The following is a 21,494-nucleotide window of genomic DNA, read 5'->3' as shown; positions in this document are numbered from 1 at the left end:
CCCAACTCTGCCTCCAGCCCTCGCCCCTGGCTCTGGTATCATATGTGTGGACGGGGAGAGCAGCCAACTCTTCGCCGGGCTCTCTAACAAGTTCCGCGGGTCTGTTTGTTAAAGAAAAATTCCAGTGGGTGCATCCAACACATGGAACTCAAGTACAGAAATTATATTTATCCGCCCCACTGCCAAGGAGATCACATGCCCCATGAGTCACTCCAGATGTGCTCAAAAACAGAGTCTCTCTGTGGAAGCCCAGTCCCCCAATCCCAGAGAGAGTCAAATGAAGAGAGGTAACGACTCCTGTCCCACCCAGGACGCAGCCTTCAGCCTCCAGCCTTCTAAGGCAGAGTAGGCATTTCTGCACATCTGCAAAAGGAAGGGAGGGAAGCACTCCATCATCTCACTGGGAAGAACGGCGCGGGCATACCTGCAGCTACTGGGGTTCCATTGGGCTTGAGGGTCCATTTTTCACCTTTTGAAGGACGAGATGCATTGGAAGATGTTGCTGCTTCTGCTGTTGTATTACAATGCTGAGGCTTCTATGTGCCACAGGTGGAGCAGGGGTGAGTTGCTTTTTATTCATTTGTTTGTTTAATGCTCATTAGTCTTTCATCAATGCAATTCAAAATTTGGAGGGAAGGACGTCAGAAGCCCTGCACTCTCCTTTTATCTAATCTCTGTCAATTGCTTGATGCTTCTTGACATGTTCTCCCTTCTTAGAGGGTGATGGGGAAATGACACTGGAAAAAATCAAAGCCCCTGAGGGAACTAGGTCGAGGTGGAGAACCCAGAGAGCATCCTTTTCTGGCATCCCAGAGAGAACTCATATCTGCTTCATAGAAAGTAGAACTCATTTCTTCAGCTGCCCCCACCACCTGCAGCAGTTGGGCCAGACCATCTGGAGAGCAGGTGCCGAGGTCAGCTGCTAAAATGACGGAGTGATGGGGGCTGGGATGCCAAAGGCCTGCTCCCTGGGGGAACCAGAACAGAAGCTCTGCAGGAAGTTGCCTCCTCACCGGGAGGGGATGCATGTCTGCAGCCAGAGGTGGGCAGGTGAGGAGAGCAACCCTTCAACCTCCACTGCACCCACTGGCCCCGCCACCTCCTCACAAAGGAAGGGGCCCCAGCAAAGGCTGTTCTCTCATCACTGACTTCCTGCCCCTCAGGATGTAGTTCCTCCTAGCTGGATGGCATCTTTTCTCCATTTCCCTGGGACTGGCTCTGCTTGGTAAACACCGGGAGCACCTCGAGCCAGAGTTTGTCACTGTTAGGAAAGGAGGGACCCACAGCACTGCCCGCTCTTCACCAATATGAACGGAAATCTTTCCACTACCTAAAGTCAACTGAGTTAACTCTCCTAGAAAGAAATGCAAGAAGAATGGGCTCCTTCAAGTCAGGCCAGTAGGTGTTTCTAGAGATGCAAAATTGGAAGGCAACTGGCATGGTGGCATGGATGTGCCTCCTGCTTGCTTCTCAAGGACAGTGTCAGGGAAGGAAGGAGTGGCCAGAGTAGGGACAGAGCAGCGCAAGAGAAGGATCTGAAATGGGAGGGAGGCAAAAGCTACTGTACTTATGTTGGGTTTTATTTCCTCATGGTTAAACCTGACATTAGGGACTTACATCTCTAACAGGGATATAAGTCTTTTGAGCTGAGCTGTGAAGTGATCATTGCCCAGAAACAAATAATACAGCATTCTTCATTTTTCTCATAACAACATTGCATACACATGCACATACACACGTACACCCCTCCCTTTTCTTTTTTTAATTTTTAATTTTTAATTTCTGTGGGCACATAGTAGGTGTACATATTTATGGGGCCCATGAGATGTTTTGATACAGGCACGTCACATCATGGAAGATGGGGTATCCATCCCCTCAAGCATTTAGCCTTTGTGTTACAAACAATCCAATGATACTCTTTTAGTTATTTTTATTTGTTATTTATTTACTTATTTATTTATTTTTGAGACAGAGTCTCACTCTGTTGCCCAGGCTGGAATGCAGTGGTGCAGTCTTGGTTCACTGCAACCTCCGCCTCCCAGGTTCAAGTGATTCTCGTGCCTCAGTCTCCTGAGTAGCTGGAATTACAGGTGCGCACCACCACACCTGGCTTATTTTTGTATTTTTAGTAGCGATGGGGTTTCACCATTTTGGCCAGGCTGGTCTCAAACTCCTGACCTCAAGTGATCCACCCACCTCAGCCTCCCAAAGTTCTGGGATTATAGGCATGAGCCACGGTGCCCGGCCCTCTTTTAGTTCTTTTTAAATGTACAATTAAATTGTTATTGACTGTAGTCACCCTGTTTTCACACCTCCCTTTTCATGATGTGCACAAACTTTGAGGTAGCACTTGGAAGCAAAAAGCAAAGAGATCTTGGAGTTGGGGTCTGTCATTCCCCTCTTTGTCACACTGGGGATTTGCTTATTAAACGGAGTAATAGTGCCCACTCTTCCAAATGCACAGGCTATTACAAAGCCAAAAGGGATTATTTGACTTGCAATATGGCTTGTAAACATGACAGCCACATCATGAGCTGCTCTGCAAGGGTCCAACATCTTGGAGTGACTGTACATTGTGAAATTGTACCTCTGGATTTTGACATTGATCAAATAGAGCTATTTCTCACCCACCACCACCTCCAGCCTCTCCAGTGGAGATAAGTTTATTCTCTTTAGCTTGCCTCACACGGGGAGTCAGATCTGGGTGGCTGCTGAGCCACTGAGATGTCTGCCCTAGATCTGGCTGCACTCCAGCAGCTATCCCTACCCCTGCCCAATGCACAAGGTCAAAGCAGCCACAGAAATGTGAGGGGCAGCACTGCTTGGGCTGGTGGACCAGTACAGGGGTGGGGGTGAGGAAGGGAGGGAGAGACACCCATCTTTAAGATTCCTGTGCTTCCCACACATACATTCTAAATTTTACTTTTTAAATGGATTGGTAGGACCTCTTTTTTAGCTTCTAGATATTGATCCTTATCAGTGACATTCATTGGAAATTCTTTCTCCCATTTGCTTGGCTTTCTTTTTTTTTTTTTTTTTTTTTTTTTTTTTTTGAGACAGGGTCTCACTCTATCGTCCAGGCTAGAGTGCAGTGGCTGATCACAGCTCACTACAGCCTTGACCTCCCAGGCCCAGTTGATCCTCCTGCCTCAGCCTCCCAAGTAGCTGCCCTCCAGGAGGCTGGTTCAAGTTCCGTCTCTATCTGGCGATGTGATCTCAGACAAGTCTCTTAACCTCTCTGAGCTTTCACTCACTAACGGGTAACATTAACATCCATCACGTCAATAAAACCCTCATGGTGTTACTGTGAGGGTCATATTCAAAAGTATAGATGAAAATACTTTGTAAATGACAAAGCACAATATAAATATTAGCTATTGCCTACTAGTTTTTGAAAAATAAAGATTTTTCATTAAAAGAAGTTTGAGGCTCTTAACAAGGGAATCTACAGCAACATTTTGGGAGCAGCTTCTCTGGGCCATGTCCTTCTGCATCGGGGAAGGTCCTTCCACAGTGAGTTCACGATCCGCTGGCTCAAAGCCAGCCCATCTGATATTGAGGCCACTGTGAGGCAGCGGATGTGACGTGCTAGATTAATGGCTCAAGTCAGCGCTGATCAACAAATGATATGGAGTCCCTCCAACCATCATCAAATGTCTTCCACGTAGTTGATTTTTTTTCATTTTTAACATTTTTTTCTAATTATAAAAGAAATACACAATTCTTGCCATCTTTTTCCAAACGTATTATTCATTTCACCTTCATCCTTATCCCCACCCTACCTCCAGCCTCAATTCAAAGTACTCCCTTTGGAAACAGTCTTAGGGCAATCTCTTCCTGAGATTTTCCTCTTCCACCCCCTGCCCTTCGGGCCCCCAGCCCCACCACTACCCCGTGTCCATCCTCCCACCCTCCTGCTCCAACATGTAAATGTAGATGTAAACCCACAGGCAATATGCACCTTGTTGTTAGGACTGTCTTTTTCCTACCATCCTCCCAGCCTTTCCCTAAGCGCTCTCTAGGATTCCACCCTGGGAGGCAGCTTTCCACGCCAGGATCCAGGATCACCCATTTCAGCCCCACCAGCTTGATGAAGACCAAATGACTCACCTGTGGCCAAGCCAGGAAAGCCACATCTACACACACACACACACACACACACACACACACACACACACACACACATACACGTGGCCCACGTCCCAGCACATACCAGGTCCTGCCAGGGCACCACTGGAAGGGGGAGGACTAGCCAGACTCGAGAAAGAAATATGCATCTATTAAGGATATGAAAGAAATATGCATCTATTAAGGATATGAAAGAAATATGCATCTATTAAGGACATGAATAGCTATGCTTTTGTTGAATACATACAAATTATTTTTTAAGTAGTTTAATAGAGCAGCCCTTCCATTTTTTGGTGGAACTTGTGTCATTTTCAGGTGCCCACTTAAGGGTTGTGTGTGTCCTCAGTCATGAATGTTCCATGAGGGAAAGGCCTGTGGTCAGTACTCAGTAAGTACTCACTGACTGCCGGGCATGGTGGTGCACGCCTATAATTCCAGTGACTCAGGGGACTGAGAGGCCAAGAGGTCGAGACCAGCCTGGAAACATAGTGAGATCTCCCATCTCTTAAAAAAATTAAAGTTAAAAAAAAATTAGCTGGGTATAGGAGCATATGCCTGTAGTCCCAGCTACTCAGAAGGTTAAGGTGGTAGGATCACTTAAGGCCAGGAGACCAAGGTGATAGGATCACTTAGGCCCAGGAGGTCAAGAACGCAGAGAGCTATGATTGCGCTACTTCACTCCAGCCTGGATGATGGAGCAAGACCCTGTGTCCAAAAAGAAAATTGTTTTAAGTATTCACTGCCCAAGTGCCCCATACAGAGCCATCTCCTCGCTCCACAGTAACTCCATGAGGCAGGTGCTATCCTGACCATTTACAGGTAAGAAAATTGGAGAGTGAGGCAAGAAGTGAAGTGCCCCAGCTCCCCCAGCTGCAAGGGCAGAGTTGAATTTGATCCCCCAGGTTCACCTGCTGGCAGAGTGCCCCATCCTCATTCATCCGCTCTGCATATTTCTACATCCCCCATGGGCCACTCACCTGTTCCCGGCAGCCCCAAGCTCCCCTACATGGTGGAGCTTTCCAGCCAAGAGGAGCCAGCTGCCGGGGCCCTTTCAGGAGCTCTCCCAGAGGACCCCCACGCACAGGGCCGAGACCCTGGCTCGCTCAGAATAGCACTGTGTTTCCAGAGGGCTGGCCCAGGAGTCAAAAAGTAAATGACATCAGTCAGATCTGGCAAAAGATCTTTTACAAATGAGAGCTTTTCCTTTCCACACCCACTGTCCTTTCCATCGAGTTACTTCAACTGATTCATTAAAAATACAATTGGAGTTTGGCTTGAGATGGTCTGCAGCTTGAATCCTTTCCAACAAGCTCTTTGCCACAAATGCTATGCACAGTTCCGGGGAAAGCATGATTAGCCTGAATACCATGCTACTGAACATATCGGAGGGACGGGAGGAAAGAAGAAGAAAGGACTTTTAACCCAGATTACAGAAAGTCAAAGAGAAGGTCGGGCTGCCAAACAAAGGCAGGCTACTCCATTGGAGCGCCTCTGGCTGTTTGTCTAGGCAAGAAAGCTTTGAAGGGCTAAGGTGTGGGGGAGGTAGGGGACAGCACTCACTGAGATCAATTAAAATATAGCTTGGTCCGGGCCCAAACAGGGACTCCTCAGGGATAAGGGGAGGGTGTGGTGGAGACAGAAGTCAACATCTACTTTCTGATCATTAGCCAAGACCGAGAACCACAAATAAACTCTAGATTCACCCTATTAGAAAAGGAAGGATTTTGTAGGCACTCTATTTGGAAAGAATAGAGCTTAGTGACCAGGGCAGGTAACGTGTTCCTGTGGGATTATTTATTCATTTGACAAACAGGAAGGGGCATAATGCTAGGCACTGGGAATACAACAGTGAACAAAATAGACAAAATCCCATACCCTCTAGTGAGGGGAAACAGGCAACAAATATATTTATATTTTAAAATAGGTGATTTGTTGGATGATAATAAAGTAGGGACAGAGGCTAGAGAGTCCAGAGGGTTGTAATTTTAAACAGAGTCATCACAAACAGCGTTTTTCTCCAGCCACATTCAGGTGCACAGAGGCAGGTGTGGAATAGGTAGAGCTGGATTGTGTTTTTGCCAAGTGATTGCCAAGGAACAATAAGGGGCCGGGTGTGGTGACTCACACCTGTAATCCCAGCACTTTGGGAGGCTGAGGCAGGAGGATCACTTAAGGTCAGGAGTTCGAGACCAGCCTGGCCAACATGGTAAACAACCCCGTCTCCAGTAAAAAAAAAAAATACAAAAATTAGCCAGGCATGGTGGAGCCTGTAGTTCCAACTACTCAGGAGGCTGAGGCACAAGAATCGCTTGAACCTGGGAGCCAAGATTGCACCACTGCCCTCCAGCATGGGCGACAGAGCAAGACTCTTGTCTCCAAAGAAAAAAAAAAAAACAATGAGGGAGAAAAGGAGAATCGATGCAGGAGAGTGATCCTAAAAGTAGTCCTTTGACCTTGCATATCACATTATTATAAGTCAAAGTCAGAGTTTTGAAAAGTATGTGTGATCCATTTAAGAATACGTTTTCTATCAAATGCATAGGCATTCATTCATTCATAACTAACTACCATTTATCCTTTCTGTAGTTATTCAGAACTGAAGAATGCCCACTCTCTGGGCAGAGGTACCTACAATAAAGGAGCACTGTTCACTTATCAGTGAGATTGGGTTTTGGAGCCTTGGAGATCTGGATTTTAATCCCAGCCCTACCTCAAATAAATTGGATAGCCTAGGGCAATTTTCTTAACCTCCAAGTTTCTTCATCTATAAAATGGAAAGTTCATATTTACCTCACAAGGTACTTGTGGACAGCACAAGGCACACAGTGGGTGCCCCTGAGCTCTTACATTATTATATCTGAGCTCCACGTGTTAAGAGCTTTAGCCTGAGCTCCAGAGGTATCGCTCAGCAGAAGACATGGACAGAACACGCTATAACACATGAATCAGGAACTCCGGATCCAGCTCCTGGACAAACTTAGTCCATGTGGCATGACCTTTAGCAAGTGAGTCACTTGTTCTATGCTGGTCGGTCCCATGTGTCCTAGATGCTCATTTGTCCAGGGAGTCGAGGAGGAGCTGAGCAGCGCTTGGTTTCCCCACCCCCCGGCCAGCCTGGGCAGCCAGCTTCCATGCAAGCTGACCACTGAGTCTCAGAGCCCCTAGGACAGACATACCGAGTGGCCCTCATGGACACATTCACCTCCTGAGGAAATGCCTGGACAGTGGACTGGGCAGGGAGCATTGAATAGAGAAGAAGGTAAACAAATGGGCCCAATTGTACACAAGCAAAAGATGCACAAAGTCCATGCTTCTGACAAACACATCACACCAGCCTTCTTGTCTGAGGTTCAGTGCTCAGGCGGCACCTGGGAGGCGTGGGACCCTCCTGCCAGTCTCTGGTCTCTTGACCCGGCTCTTAGAGGGGCTGCCGTTGCTAACAGGCATCCAGGGAGGAGCACACAGGCCTCCCTCCCATCAGCCTTGCAAAGGCTGGGCTGCCCAGAGCACTTAACTCACAGCTCACAGGGAGCAGGGAGCTGAACTTAAAGCGACCTCCGTAAGTTTGAGAGATGGGACAGAAGGAAAAGGAAGAAAAACCAGCAAAGCCCTGAAGAGTCTCCAAGGCTGTTGTTTTGGTTTGGTTTTACCTAGTTTATGGTTTTTTAAACCATTCCAAAATATATCCTGAGACTGCACCCAGAGCATGGCATTACGTGCACACAGAGGTGAAGCAAAGGCTGCACACAGCTCATTTGCTCCCTCCCAGGGCCTGGCAACCCTGATGAAACTTTCCAGGGTGGTGTGCAGCAAGATGCAAAACATGCGGCCTGGATGCAGAAAGATAGAGATAGAGAAGGAAAACAACCGTGTACAGTGGGGTTCCCAGGAAAGGCTTCCTGGGGAAACAGGATTTTCTAAAATATAAGAGCAAGTCTAGTTTCCAGCTTTGCACATATACATCTTGGAGTTTGCCAGCCCTTGTTTCAGCCATCAGCATTTCTGGTGGGGTCCAGCCTTCGTCATTATGGACAAGAACATCTTGGAGTGACTGTACATTGTGAAATTGTACCTCTGTATTTTGACATTGATCAAATAGAGCTATTTCTCACCCACCACCACCTCCAGCCTCTCCAGTGGAGATAAGTTTATTCTCTTTAGATCTTGCCTCACACGGGGAGTCAGATCTGGGTGGCTGCTGAACCACTGAGATGTCTGCCCTAGATCTGGCTGCACTCCAGCAGCTGTCCCTACCCCTGCCCAATGCACAAGGTCAAAGCAGCCACAGAAATGTGAGGGGCAGCACTGCTTGGGCTGGTGGACCAGTACAGGGGTGGGGGTGAGGAAGGGAGGGAGAGAGACCCATCTTTACGATTCCTGTGCTTCCCACACATACCTTCTAAATTTTACTTTTTATGGATTGGTAGGACCTCTTTTTTAGCTTCTAGATATTGATCCTTATCAGTGACATTCATTGGAAATTCTTTCTCCCATTTGCTTGGCTTTCTTTTTTTTTTTTTTTTTTTTTTTTTTTTTTTGAGACAGGGTCTCACTCTATCGCCCAGGCTAGAGTGCAGTGGCTGATTACAGCTCACTACAGCCTTGACCTCCCAGGCCCAGTTGATCCTCCTGCCTCAGCCTCCCAAGTAGCTGGGACCACAAGCGTGTGCCACCATGCCCAGCTAATTTTTTTTATTTTTAGTAGAGATGGGTCTCACTATGTTGCCAAGACTGGTCTCAAATTCCTGGGTTCAAGTTATCCACCCGCCTCAGCTTCCCAAAGTCCTGAGATTACAAGTGTGAGCTGCCACGCCTGGTACACACTTACTTTTTTTTTTTTTTTTTTTTGAGACAGAGTCTCAGTCTGTCACCCAGGCTGGAGCGAAGTGGCATGATCTCGGCTCACTGCAACCTCCGCCTCCCGGGTTCACGCCGTTCTCCTGCCTCAGCCTCCTGAGTAGCTGGGACTACAGGTGCCCTGTAGGTGCCCACCACCACACCCAACTAATTTTTGGTACACACTTACATTCTAAAGCAATAGCCATTCCCCTTGTCTGAAGGCTGAAGCTATTTCTAAGACTCCACCAAATTATGTTACTATTCAGTAGGAGACCAAGAGCTGTTGGAAATGACAAAGTTTCCATTATCAAGCTCAGCTTTGAACCAGGAAGTATTTGCTTCTTGGCTCTTTGAGAACTAGGGGTCCACCTGGGGTGAGCATGTTAAAGGCATGTTGCTGTTCTCAGGGCAACAACTGAGTGAAGAAATTCTAGGTCTAAGATCATGAATAACTTCCAGGCAGGCAGCCACAGGCTGGCTGTGATTACAGGGAGCAGAAAGGGCTCCATGCCCTGACATTCCCTCCCTATCGCCGTCATCTGCTGGGACTGAGGTTTTGTTTTTTTTTTTAAGGTAACAATACCTTTAATTTGGCAATAAGAGATAAATTCTAGCAGAATTAAAGAAGTAAAGTCGCTCTTAGATCCTATCCTAAGAAGGGGGTTTCATCCACCTCCTTTCTTCCTGACGGGAAGAAAAGAAGAGCATGAAGAAAGAAACAGGCCACACCTTGACCTAGGACCAACTCATCTCATACCAAGGAGAAAGCAGAGACAAAGTCTGTGCCCTCTTTGTGCCTGCACTCCTTATCTCCAAGAACATGATGACCTTGGTCTCTTCAGATGACCTTGTAAGGCCCCATCAGATAGGCAAGAGCTCTGAATTGTTTTATGGTAGAAGGACACCATCGGCCTGTCTGTGTTGTGGATAACACAGATCTGGCTGCCTACTGGAGCCTGGGAGCTGGAAAAAGTCCCAGTGCCTACATTTCACTCCCAGAGATGCCCACAAATTGGCCTGGAGGCATTTGGGTTTCTAAAAGTGCCTGGATGAATCGAATGTCTAGTCAAGGCTGGGAACCACTGATCTAACCAGAGAGCGGCCACACAGCCTAGGGTCAGCGTCTTCCACACAATTTCAGGTCAAGCTCACTCTGACTAGGACAGTAGTTCTCAACCTTGGCTGTCATTAGAAGCACTTAGGAAGCTTTACAAAACCGTAATGTGTTCATTGCCCTCTGGTTCAATTAAATCAGAACTCTGGAGCCGGGTCCAAGAAACCGCTTTGGTGACTCTAACTGTTAACTAGTGGAGTCACAGACACCTCACTCTCCTACGTTCCACCTGACACTACAGGCATTGGCAACGGACAAACAGGGGCAAAGGCTTCCTCAAGCCCTAAAATCTATGATTCTGTGGGAAACTGGCGCTTTTTTGGCAAAGAGTATAAACTCTGCTGAAATGCCGGGCTAGAGAATACTGCCATGGAGCTCATGGCTCCTTCTCTGAGCATGGTCTGGCGAAACAGAGCTGGTCACTCTGCTGGCCGAGGCGACCATTAGTGCAGGGATTTGGTCATCAACAGCTATGCCTGGCACACACCCCAGAAGCCTGGCAGGCTCTGCCACAGGTACAGAAATATAAAACTGTATGTACCTAAGCCCTTGAGGAACTTGTGGTATCGATCATAGAAGAGTTACTGAGAAAGCAATTGACAGCAATACTGTAATACATCCATCAGGCTTTTCTGGAACATGGAAGATCCCTACCAGTGAGCTTTTCAGGAAAGTTCCTCTAAGTTAAAGATGTTTCCTTTTTTTTTTTTTAATCACTTCCGATGGCAATCCTTCTAAAATGATTTCCATCCTTCCCTGCCTTTTTTTTTTTTTTTTTTTTTTTTGGGCGGAGGTTTTCTTTCCACCGGGGTGGGGTGGCGGGGGGGGGGTTTTGGTCACGCCCAGCCCCGCCCCCCGGGGGGCCAGACCTCATGATCTGCCTGCCTCAGCCTCCCAAAGTGCTGGGATTCCAGGTGTGAGCCACCGCGCCCGCCTTTTTTTTTTTTTTTTTTTTTTTTTTTTTTGACCAGGCTGGAGTGCAATGTGGCACGATCTCGGTTCACTGCAAGCTCCACCTCCCGGGTTCAAGCAATTCTCCTGCCTCAGCCTCCCAAGTAGCTGGGATTACAGGCATGCACCACCATGCCCAGCTAACTTTTGTATTTTTAGTAGAGATGGGGTTTTACCATGTTGACCAGGCTGGTCTCAAACTCCTGGCCTCATGTGATCTGCCCACCTCGGCCTCCCAAAGTGCTAGAATTTTAGGCGTGAGCCACTGCGCCCAGCCTGCCTTTTTTAACTGCGTACACTGAACATAATTTGACCTTTTCTCAATGGCTCAAGGGCACTGTTATCAACTAGCAGAGCTGCCATTTATGATTAAGCAAAATATGCCTGTACAACTTCAAGGGGTGCCAACACCTTGTAGTCTCCAATTTTTACCGTTATTTCCCCAGTTTTCTGGTAGATCACAATCAGGTGTCTTAAAGAAGCTGTACCTTTTTCTGTCAGCTGGCGGAGGGCTTACCAATCATTTCTGCACAGTGCCTGCTCCCCAGAGAGGCTGTGGAGGTGACTGGGGCTATTTGCTCCTAGCCTGACATGGTCCTGAAGAACTGCAATTTATAATGATCATTCCTATACCCTCTGATGTCTGTCTTCTCCTTCACTTGTCCCCAGTCAGTGCCTAATTCTTGCTGTCCTGTGTACCTCTAATAGCAATTCATCTTCCTCCAGTTACCACTTCTACATGCAACCACCGGGGAACAGCATTGTCAAGTCACTGACTTTATACTAAATGCATTCCTAAAGGGCACGGTAGCTCATGCTTATAATCCCAGCACTTTGGGAGGCTGAGGCAGGCGGATCACTTGAGGTCAGGAGTTCAAGACCAGCCTGGCCAACATGGTGAAATCCTGTCTCTACTGAAAATGCAACAATTAGCCGGGCATGGCGGCACACACCTGTAATCCAAGCTACTTGAGAGGCTGAGGCAGGAGAATCACTTGAGCCCACGGGGGGCAGAGGTTGCAGTGAGCCAAGATCGTGCCACTGCACTCCAGCCTGGGAGACAGAGCAAGACTCCATCTCAAACAAACGAACAAACAAAAATCAGGCAGCCCTTGGGGAAAGCTCTGAGTTTGACCCCACAATGATGCCCTAGATCCAAGGGCCTGGGTCTCGTGCAGCTCTCTTCCTTTATTTTGTCACGTGTGTTCAGATTCTTGGCAGCTGTATTTTGGATGCCTGAGGCAGCCAGAAGCCTGACCTTCTGATTAAAACGGGCAGTGAATCAACATAAACCAGCACTTCATACTGATATGAATGTGTGCAGTACTATTAGGGAACAGTGTTTTCAGGGAACTCACTTACTGACTTTGGGGCTTTTTGTTCTCACTCATTTCTACTTTCTTTATTTTGCTTTGGTTAATATAAATTCCCTAAGGCATGCATATCCCCAGCCATATAGATTTTGCAAAACTTTCTCAGATGGTTCTTCCTTTTTCTTTTTTTTTCTTTTCTTTTCTCGTTTTCTCAGACTGTTCTGATGAGCAGCCAGTTTTTAAGCCACTGATCTGATATGACTGAGAGCTTTCTGGGCCACACCAGGGGAGTACGTCACCTCTCTCCTCACTCTGTGTCCACCACCACTTTCCAGTCAGTCCTTTTCTTTTCTTTTTTTTTTTTTTTTTTTTTTTTGACATGGAGTCTCGCTCTATTGCCCAGGCTGGAGTGCAATGGCGCAGTCTTGGCTCACTGCAACCTCCACCTCCTGAGTTAAAACTATTCTCTTGCCTCAGCCTTCCACGTAACTGCGATTACAGGCACCTGCCACCATGCCCAGCTGTTTTTTTGTAATTTTAGTAGAGACGGGGTTGCACCATGTTGGCCAGGCTGGTTTCAAACTCCTGACTTCAGGTGATCCGCCCGCCTCGGCCTCCCAAAGTGCTGGAATTACAGGCATAAGCCACCGTGCCTGGCCAAGTCAGTCCATTTTTAAGACTCCTTGACTACCTTCAAGGTGGACCAGAGGGAGAAGGTCTGGGTGCACACTGCAGCCGGGAACTCACTGTTTTCTTTCTTTCAGCTGTGCTCTTCCCTGCTGCCCACCGGCCAAAGAGGTCCTCATCACTGCCATTGAACCCAGTCCTGCAGACCTCCCTGGAGGAGGTGGAGCTGCTCTACGAGGTAGGCAGAGGGGAACATGCTCCATCCAAGTCACCTAAAAGGCACTGCACTTTCTCTATCTTTTTTGGAAAAGGAGAAGTGACCTCTCAGCCCCTGACCATGAGTGACCACTGCTGTGGTAGAGAATAGCCTAATTTGTAAAGGTCACAGAACCTGCTCATTCGTGAAGTATTCCTCATGCCTCCTGTCTTTCCCACATGCTATAACAGAGAATGATGGCATTAGGAGTTCAGTTCAGTTTAAACTAAAGATTAGGTTTGGCCCATAGGCGTCACTCCTGGCACCCAGGCCCCAGAGTGTGGCAATATTCCCAAGCAAAGTCCTTGAGGCAGGACCCGCCAGGAAATGCCAAGCCATTGTCTGGGTGCAGCCTGTCTCCAAGGCCCCGCATGCTACGATGGCAATGCTGTCTGGCTGAGCTGCCAGCCCAGCTGGGTTTCTGGAAGCCACAGACCACCCTGCAGGCTCTCTTCCACTACCTCTCACCTTGCATCACTGAGACCCCACTCCTCCTCCAAACCACAGGGTCAATTTCCCGAGGCCACCCAGATTGGTTCAGTGTTATGATCCCAGGCTCAAGATCTGAGCTTTAGTCCTGGCTCTGTCACTCATCCACTGTGCCACCTTGCATAAGCCACTGTTTCTCTCTGGGCCTGACTCTCCTCAACTGTTAAATGAGAGAATTCAACTAGGCTGTCCAAAATTCTCCTCCAGCTTTGACATCCTCTGACTCCATGCACTAGGACTGTCTGGTTAAGAAAGAGACAGCTGGGCCAGGTGCAGTGGCTCATGCTTGTAATCCTAGCACTTTAGGAGGCCGAGGCAGGCAGATCACCTGAGGTCAGGAGTTCGAGACCAGCCTGGCCAACATGGTGAAACCTCATCTCTACCAAAAATACAAAAATTAGCCGGCCATGGTGGCATGCACCTGTAATCCCAGCTACTTGGGAGGCTGAGGCAGGAGAATCTCTTGAACCCAGGAGGTGGAGGTTGCAGTGATCTCAGATCGCACCACTGCACTCCAGCCTGTGTGACAGAGCGAGACTCCATCTCAAAAAAATAAAATAAAATAAGAGATAACTTGCTGTAGCCATGCAGTTAAGCGAGGGGGAGAGATTTCAAATCCTGCCTTGGGAACCAGACTGGGAAATGCAGAGTCTTTGCCTAGGCTTGAACATGGGAGTCATACGAAGAGATCTATATTTTGGAAAGATCATAGACAGTGCCATGGAGGATGAATTCAGGCAAGGGAAGACGGAGACAGAGAGAAGAGTGAGGATTTGGAGTCATTCCATCCCTACTGTGAACCTGGCACTACCCAAGGATGTGCATGGCAGACCCAGCTCCTACGCTTAGTGGGCAGGTCAGAGAGGAGGACAAATCTCTGTGTCCCACTTGATTCCTAACACAATCCTCTGCATCCTTCAAACTCTGAACATTTTTACAGAGGTCCTATAGTAAATATAAAGAAACTAGAGCTATACCCAAATAAATATATTGTTTACCAAGGACGTACTTCTTGACTTTTCCAAAAGCTGCCAAGAAGAATCAGTTAGAAAATCAGTCATTTGGCTCGGCGTAGTGGCTCATGCCTGTAATCCCAGCACTTTTGGGAGGTCGAGGCTGGTGGATCATCTGAGGTCAGGAGTTCGAGACCAGTCGGACCAACATGGTGAAACCCCATCTCTACTAAAAATACAAAAAACTAGCCAGGCATGGTGGCAGGTGCCTGTAATCCCAGCTACTTGGGAAGCTGAGACAGGAGAATTGCTTGAACCCAGGAGGTGGAGGTTGCAGTGAGCTGAGATCACACCACCGCATTTTTTTTTTTTTTAAGACAGGGAAGACTTCATCTAAAAAAAAAAAAAAAAAAAAAAAAAAAAACAGAAAATCAGTAATTTTATGACCTTTAAGTCTGAACTCCTCTTTTTTGAAAGCTGGTTTAACACAGAAGAGAAACAGGAAGGGGCCCACAGCCCAATCCAATCCAGTCACACCTTGTCTTTGAATAGAAAAACCAAGCTAATGCAGAAAGAGTCTCCCAGCTTCTGCCTTAAAATTATCGAAATAGTTGATGCTTTAGATGATCTTTGTTGGGTGGGAAAAAGAAAGGGAAGAAGGAATTTATCTAGGACACTAGAAACTATAATTAGTCCCTTAAATACTGGTTTTGAACCAGACACTGTATTAGCTTTGTCCATATTTGTCTCATTTACCTCCCACAATATCCCAGTGAAGTAGATGTTGTTACTAATTATTTACACTGAGAAGGAAAGTGAGGCTCAGAGAAGTTAAGTAACTTGTCCAAGGTCACACAGCAAGTGAGAAAGTCAGAACTGGAACTCAGGTCTCTTGAGTTCCAAAGCTCTTCTGGCAGCTGCCTCCCTAAGGGAAGGTGCGTGATAATGAATATAACTGTGCCCTCAGCAATGCCTCACTTCATATTTTTGCACATCCACATTTCTCACCAGTTCCTGCTGGCCGAACTTGAGATCGGCCCTGACCTGCAGATCTCCATCAAGGACGAGGAGCTGGCCTCCTTGCGGAAGGCCTCGGACTTCCGCACCGTCTACAACAACGTCATCCCCAAGAGCATCCCAGACATCCGCCGGCTCAGCGCCAGCCTCTCCAGCCACCCTGGCATCCTCAAGAAAGAAGACTTTGAAAGGACAGTGCTGACCCTGGCCTACACAGCCTACCGCACAGCCCTGTCCCACGGCTATCAGAAGGACATCTGGGCGCAGTCCCTCGTTAGCCTCTTCCAGGCCCTGAGGCACGACTTGATGCGCTCCTCACAGCCGGGAGTACCTCCCTGAGACACTGGCCCACACCAGGACCTCGGAGCAGGGACCAGCACAGTAATCCAGAAAGACTTCATTCTCTACTCCATTTACAGAGACCAGCAACAAAACACTTACTGCTGACACAGAGCAGCAGAGATCAAACAGAGTAACCCCGATGCTCTTTTCTCCTTGTAGTTTCCTGGAAGACACATCTGATTCATGCCATCATGTGACCTGGGCTGGAAGAAAGGGCTGGAGTGGTCATTCAAGACGCCTCCATGGGCAGAATGGTTTGCCTATGGCAGGCAGAGCTCTGATATGATTCAACCCAGAGCAGTGGCCACACACACTCAAGAGTGAGAACAGGCCGGGCACAGAGGCTCATGCCTGTGATCCCAGCACTTTAGGAGGCTGAGACAGGAGGATTATTTGAGGTCAGGAGTTCAAGGCCAGCCTGGGCAACACGGTGAAAACCCATCTCTACTAAAATCACAAAAATCAGCTGGACGTGGTGGCGCACACCTGTAATCCTGGCTACTCAGTAGGCTGAGGCAGGAGAACCAGTTGAACCCAGGAGGTAGAGGTTGCAGTGAGCTGAGATTGTGCCACTGCACTCCAGCCTGGGGAACAGAGCCAGACTCTGTCTCAAAAATAAAAATAAATTTTTTAAAAAGTGAGGAATGAGCTAGAAGAGACATCATGGCAAGAAGATGGGGGACAGATTCCTTTGGTCCTAAGGGACTAGGGTGCTGGGTTGAATGAACATTTTTCCAGAGGTTCTACAGTAAATATAAAGAAACTAGAGCTATACCCAAATAAATATATTATTTGCCAAGGATATACTTCTTGACTTTTCCAAAGCTGCCAAGAATAATCCATTAGAAAATCAGTAATTTTATCACCTTTATGTCTGAACTCTTCTTTTTTGAAAGTTGGCATAACACAGAAGAGAAATAGGAAGGGGCCCACAGCGCAGTCCAGCCATAACTTGTCTTTGAATAGAAAAACCAAGCTAATGCAGAAAGAGTCTCCCAACGAACAAGGTGGCATGAAGGCCTGTGCCTGTCTGTCTGTCTTCATGCGAAAATAATTTAGCATCATCAGAGAACTAAATGCTCCAAATAAAAATGATTTTCAGATGACAGAATTCCCTTTCGAATGCCAAAACTTTCCTTTTAGAGATATTGACTTGATATCTATTTAAACTATATATACAAATCACCTTAAGCTTTTGTTTAGTGTAAGATCATCATTTAAACATTCTTGTGTGTGTGTGTGTGTGTGTGTGTGTGTGTGTGTGATGGAGTCTCGCTGTGTCGTCCTGGCTGGAGTGCAGTGGCACTATCTCGGCTCACTGCAGCGTCCGCCTCCCGGGTTCAAGTGATTCTCCTGCTTCAGCCTCCCAAGTAGCTGGGACTATAGGCGCACACCACCACACCTGGCTAATTTTTGTATTTTTAGTAGAGACAGTTTTTCGCCATGTTGGCCAGGCTGGTCTCAAACTTCTGGCCTCAAGTGATCCACCCGCCTCAGGCTCCCAAAGTGTTGGGATTATAGGCGCGAGCCATTGCGCCTGGCCATATCATCATTTAAACATTCTAATGAAGGAGTTGGATAAGATAATCTCTAAGACTCCTACCTATGAAGTTCCTACAATCCTTTAACTGTGGGATGCCACAAGGAGAGCACCTGGATCTAAGAAGTCTGCTCAACTATTTGTACTGACCCTGAGAGGTCCCAGACTGCTCATTCTGTGTTCAGTTCTGAGTTTTTCTGCCGCCTCCCTCACTGGCAGACTATTAGAGCATATTTTTCTTTGTTACCAATGTAACTTGCCCTTCAAGTCTGTTCTTTCTTAGCTGGCCGTTGCCTACAAACTACGACAGCCAGGCTTGTTATAACTCTATGTTAAATAAGAGTTAATAGATGAAGGCCTCTGCTAGGGGTCAAGTGTCTGGGTGCTAATAAGGATTCCTCATTAGCTCAGAGATCTTTCTGTCTTCTCCTGTTTACAGCCAAGTTCGGCAAGCAAAAGCTGCAACAAGTCTGATCTTTGAATGAGTGAGGATTTACTGGGCTAAATTTGATTCTGAAATGGGTATTTAACAGTTGTCATTTGATAATGATGAGGTCTGGACTCCTTCAAAATCTTTGAGCAAATAAGCTTTGTCTAGCAGTGCTAGCCGCATGATCTTTTTGGAGAAATACTAGGATGCAGGAAGAAGGTATTTATCATCAGAGAAAAACACAGCTTTGCATCCTGATATTCTCAGGCTCAGAAGATTAGGAAGTCTCAGTCTGTCTTTCTCATTGCCTGACCATTCTGCTCTTTTACCTCCTCCAAATGCAGATTCTGATATATGCTTTTTTTGTTCAATCTTTCTCTTTCTAAATGTACATATTCTGTCTGACACGGTCACTCTGCTTGTCTCTGTCTTTCTTTTATTTTAGTTGGTATCTCTGCTGCTCTATATTTGGGCCCAATTCCAAATATCTTTGTATCTGTTTTTTGATGCATCTCCAAGACTCTTCTGCTTGACTTTTGCTCTATCTCTGCTGACCCACACTCTAACACTCACTGTCTGTCAGTCTTCTCTGGGTATCATTGTCTAAGTAAAACACAAATCAGTGTACAGACAGCGTTGGGATCGCCCAGAGGCAGATAAAGATGGTAGCCTATCTTCACAGTTTGTACTTTTCCTAGATGTCAGGTGGGGAGTGGATTAGCAATGGCCTCAGTCCCTAGACACTATGCAATACCCTGATAGTCAGTCTTGTATCCCACCCTGAGGCTCCACTCCCTTGACAATGGATCTGAAAGCTTTCTTGTACTCAGAATCATCAGATGGAAAGGCCCACCCTTGTAGTCCCTGACCACCATGTTATGTAGATGGCTGCTCCCGGTAGTAAGAAATCCATGAATGGGAGGATGGTTCCCAGGAACATTCACCCAGCAACAACAAAATTAAACACAAATTGGGGCCTGAATTTCTGTGGCAATCAATGACTGAAAAAAAAAATAGAAAAAAGAAGGACATGACCTTTTTAAAGACAAATGAAGACTGATTTTCAGTAACTAGAATCTTAAAAACTATTTTAATCTGAATGCAGATAATTGTTTACCCACAGAGAGTTTTATAACAATGACTTCACTGACATGCAGAATCAAATATTATGATCACCACCAGCAGCCAAAAAACCCTATTCTTTGCCCAAGGAATAGTAGACATGTAGACTAGACAGACAAACAGGGTCTCCTATTTTGCCTCATTAGTGCCACACTCTACACAACTATAGTCATGAAGGGGTCACATTTGGTTATAATTACTATTAGAATAATATGGGAGTGTGATGTTTGTAGTGGAAACTTGCCCATGACTTACATAACCATTTCTGCTGACAAATTTTAGGATCTAAAAACTTTGTGGGTTTTTTGTTTTGTTTTGTTTTTGTTTGTTTGTTTGTTTGTTTTTGAGACAGTCTCACTCTGTCACCCAGGCTGGAGTGCAGTGGCACCCCCGCCTACAGTGTTCAAACGATTCTCCCACCTCAGCCTCCCAAGTAGCTGGGACCACAGGCACACATCACCATGCCCTGCTAATTTTTTTGTATTTTTAGCAGAGATGGGGTTTCACCATGTTGGCCAGGCTGGTCTCGAACTCCTGACCTCAAGTGGTCCACCTGCCTCAGCCTCCCAAAGTGCTAGGATTATAGGCGTGAGCCACCGTGCCCAGCCCAGGATCTAAAAACTTTCTAAGTTTCCTCCATCGTTGGCATCCTCACAGCTATCTCCAGTGTCACTCAAGAGACATCAATAGACATTTAACTGCTGCAACCTTCATTGCTCTGTCACCTCACCTTGAATCTAACAAATCAAAGTATTTTTGCAGGTCCAACGGTCTAAAATCAAATGCTTGTTAAATGACTTTGTACAACACCCCTTACTTTTCTAATCCATTTCAATATCTTATTTTTTTTATTGTGGTAAAAAACACATCACGTAAAATGTACCATCTTAACCACTTTTAAGCATATAGTACAGCAGCGTTAACTCCATGCATGTTGTTGTGAAACAGACCCCCGGAACTTTCTCATCTTGTAATTCTGAAGTTCTATACCCACTGAACAACTCCCCTTTTCCCCTTCCCCCTGCCTGCCCCAGCTCTTGGCACCATTATTCTGCTTTCTGTTTTTGAGAGTCTGACTACTTAAGATACCTCATACAAGCGGGATCTGGCTTACATTTCTTGAGCATTGTATTCTGGAAAAGTGTTTCCTTCCTCTGAAAAATGGATAGAGTTCTGAAGGAGAACTACTGGTCTTATTGTGTCACTTGCTGTACCTATTTTTATTTAACAAATATTCATCTATGGTGTAATAAAGATGTCATGATTGAGTTGCTCACTGGAATCTTTGTTATCTCAGAGTATCTCACCGAGGAATTTGGAATGGTTCATGGGTTTAACAGTGGATGTTGACTTCCACAGCTGCTTATAATTATCCGGTGTCTTTAATGTTTGCGACCAAAACATCACACACGTGGTACTGTTCATTCTGAGTTTCAAAATCATAACCAAAAAAAAATGAGGCCAGAATGTAGTAAATACAGTAGCCAGTCTTTAACATGCATTTAAAGAGTTGAGTCATCCTAGCCCATGATGGCAAGATAATTTCAAAGGGGACCTGGGTTGTCCACAGTCGCACCTGCCTTAAAAGTCAAGAAGAATTTGGTTTTTGGGTCACTTCCCTGGTCACTTTAGCCTGGGGATCATTTCCAAGTAGTATAGCTGCAGATCTTGGAACGCCATTCCTGTGTTCTGTGAATTCAAGACAACGTAGGTTTTATAACCCTTTGACTCTGCTCAGCATCTCCCAGATCAAGGTAAGGTAATGTTGCCAAGAACCACTACTTACAGAATGTTTGGGCTTTTGCTTTTGCTTTTCTTCCTTGCCCCAAATCCACACGTCCGTTCTGAGAAAAGAAGCTAACAACTTCTTCCAATCTGTAAGCAGGAGAAATTCCAGAGTTCAACTGCAGCTAAGACCTTGTCCCTGAACTTGTCAACTTCTTCCCGGCCCTCCCACCTCCTCCTTTTGTACCAGCCAAAGAAGGTCTTCGGTTCCCTTTTTGGAGAGCCTCAGAGAGAAACATTTGAGCACCTACTTTAGCCAGAGAGACCACTGACATCTGGGCATGAGACTGGCATCTAGACTTTGCCAGGGAGGCAGCTATACTTCCCAAAAGATCTGGGGTCTTTCTCACGGGCTCATACCCTCTGCTGGCCTAGACCCTTTATATTCCCCCCTCGGTGCTGAGGCAAACGATCTTTGCCAGCAGGGAAGTCTGAAAGGCTTAACTTTGTACACTCTGAGGCAAATTCTCCAGAAGTAATGTTGCATTTTCTCCCTGCCACCAGCCACATTCCCTTCCTAAGGTCTAGATCAGCAGGTGGCCCTCCCGGCGAAAGCTCTGTGTCGTATGATCCGAAACAATAAAGCTG

General features: G+C 46.5%; 1 protein-coding gene across 1 annotated transcript; it reads left to right on the top strand.

Annotated features, from left to right (window-relative positions):
- The first annotated feature begins 251 nt into the window (after nucleotides 1–251).
- Nucleotides 252–20,403, top strand: FAM180A (family with sequence similarity 180 member A). Its single transcript, XM_032761858.1, has 3 exons — nucleotides 252–560; nucleotides 13,110–13,210; nucleotides 15,682–20,403. The coding sequence occupies exons 1-3, from the start codon at nucleotides 485–487 to the stop codon at nucleotides 16,024–16,026; spliced, it is 522 nt and encodes a 173-aa protein (XP_032617749.1). The 5' UTR covers nucleotides 252–484; the 3' UTR covers nucleotides 16,027–20,403.
- Nucleotides 20,404–21,494: the final 1,091 nt, after the last annotated feature.

This window comes from Hylobates moloch, unplaced genomic scaffold (genome assembly GCF_009828535.3).
Source record: "Hylobates moloch isolate HMO894 unplaced genomic scaffold, HMol_V3 SCAFFOLD_1, whole genome shotgun sequence".
Classification (NCBI taxonomy): domain Eukaryota; kingdom Metazoa; phylum Chordata; class Mammalia; order Primates; family Hylobatidae; genus Hylobates; species Hylobates moloch.
The sequence above is the reverse complement of the archived record's forward strand: the minus strand, read 5'-3'. Positions and strand labels throughout refer to the sequence as shown.

Coding starts and splice junctions, on each gene's coding strand:
- FAM180A (XM_032761858.1), top strand. CDS start 485: ATGCATTGGAAGATGTTGCTGCTTCTGCTGTTGTATTACAATGCTGAG. Junction 561..13,109: donor GTGCCACAGGTGGAGCAGGG/GTGAGTTGCTTT, acceptor TCTTTCTTTCAG/CTGTGCTCTTCCCTGCTGCC. Junction 13,211..15,681: donor AGGTGGAGCTGCTCTACGAG/GTAGGCAGAGGG, acceptor ATTTCTCACCAG/TTCCTGCTGGCCGAACTTGA.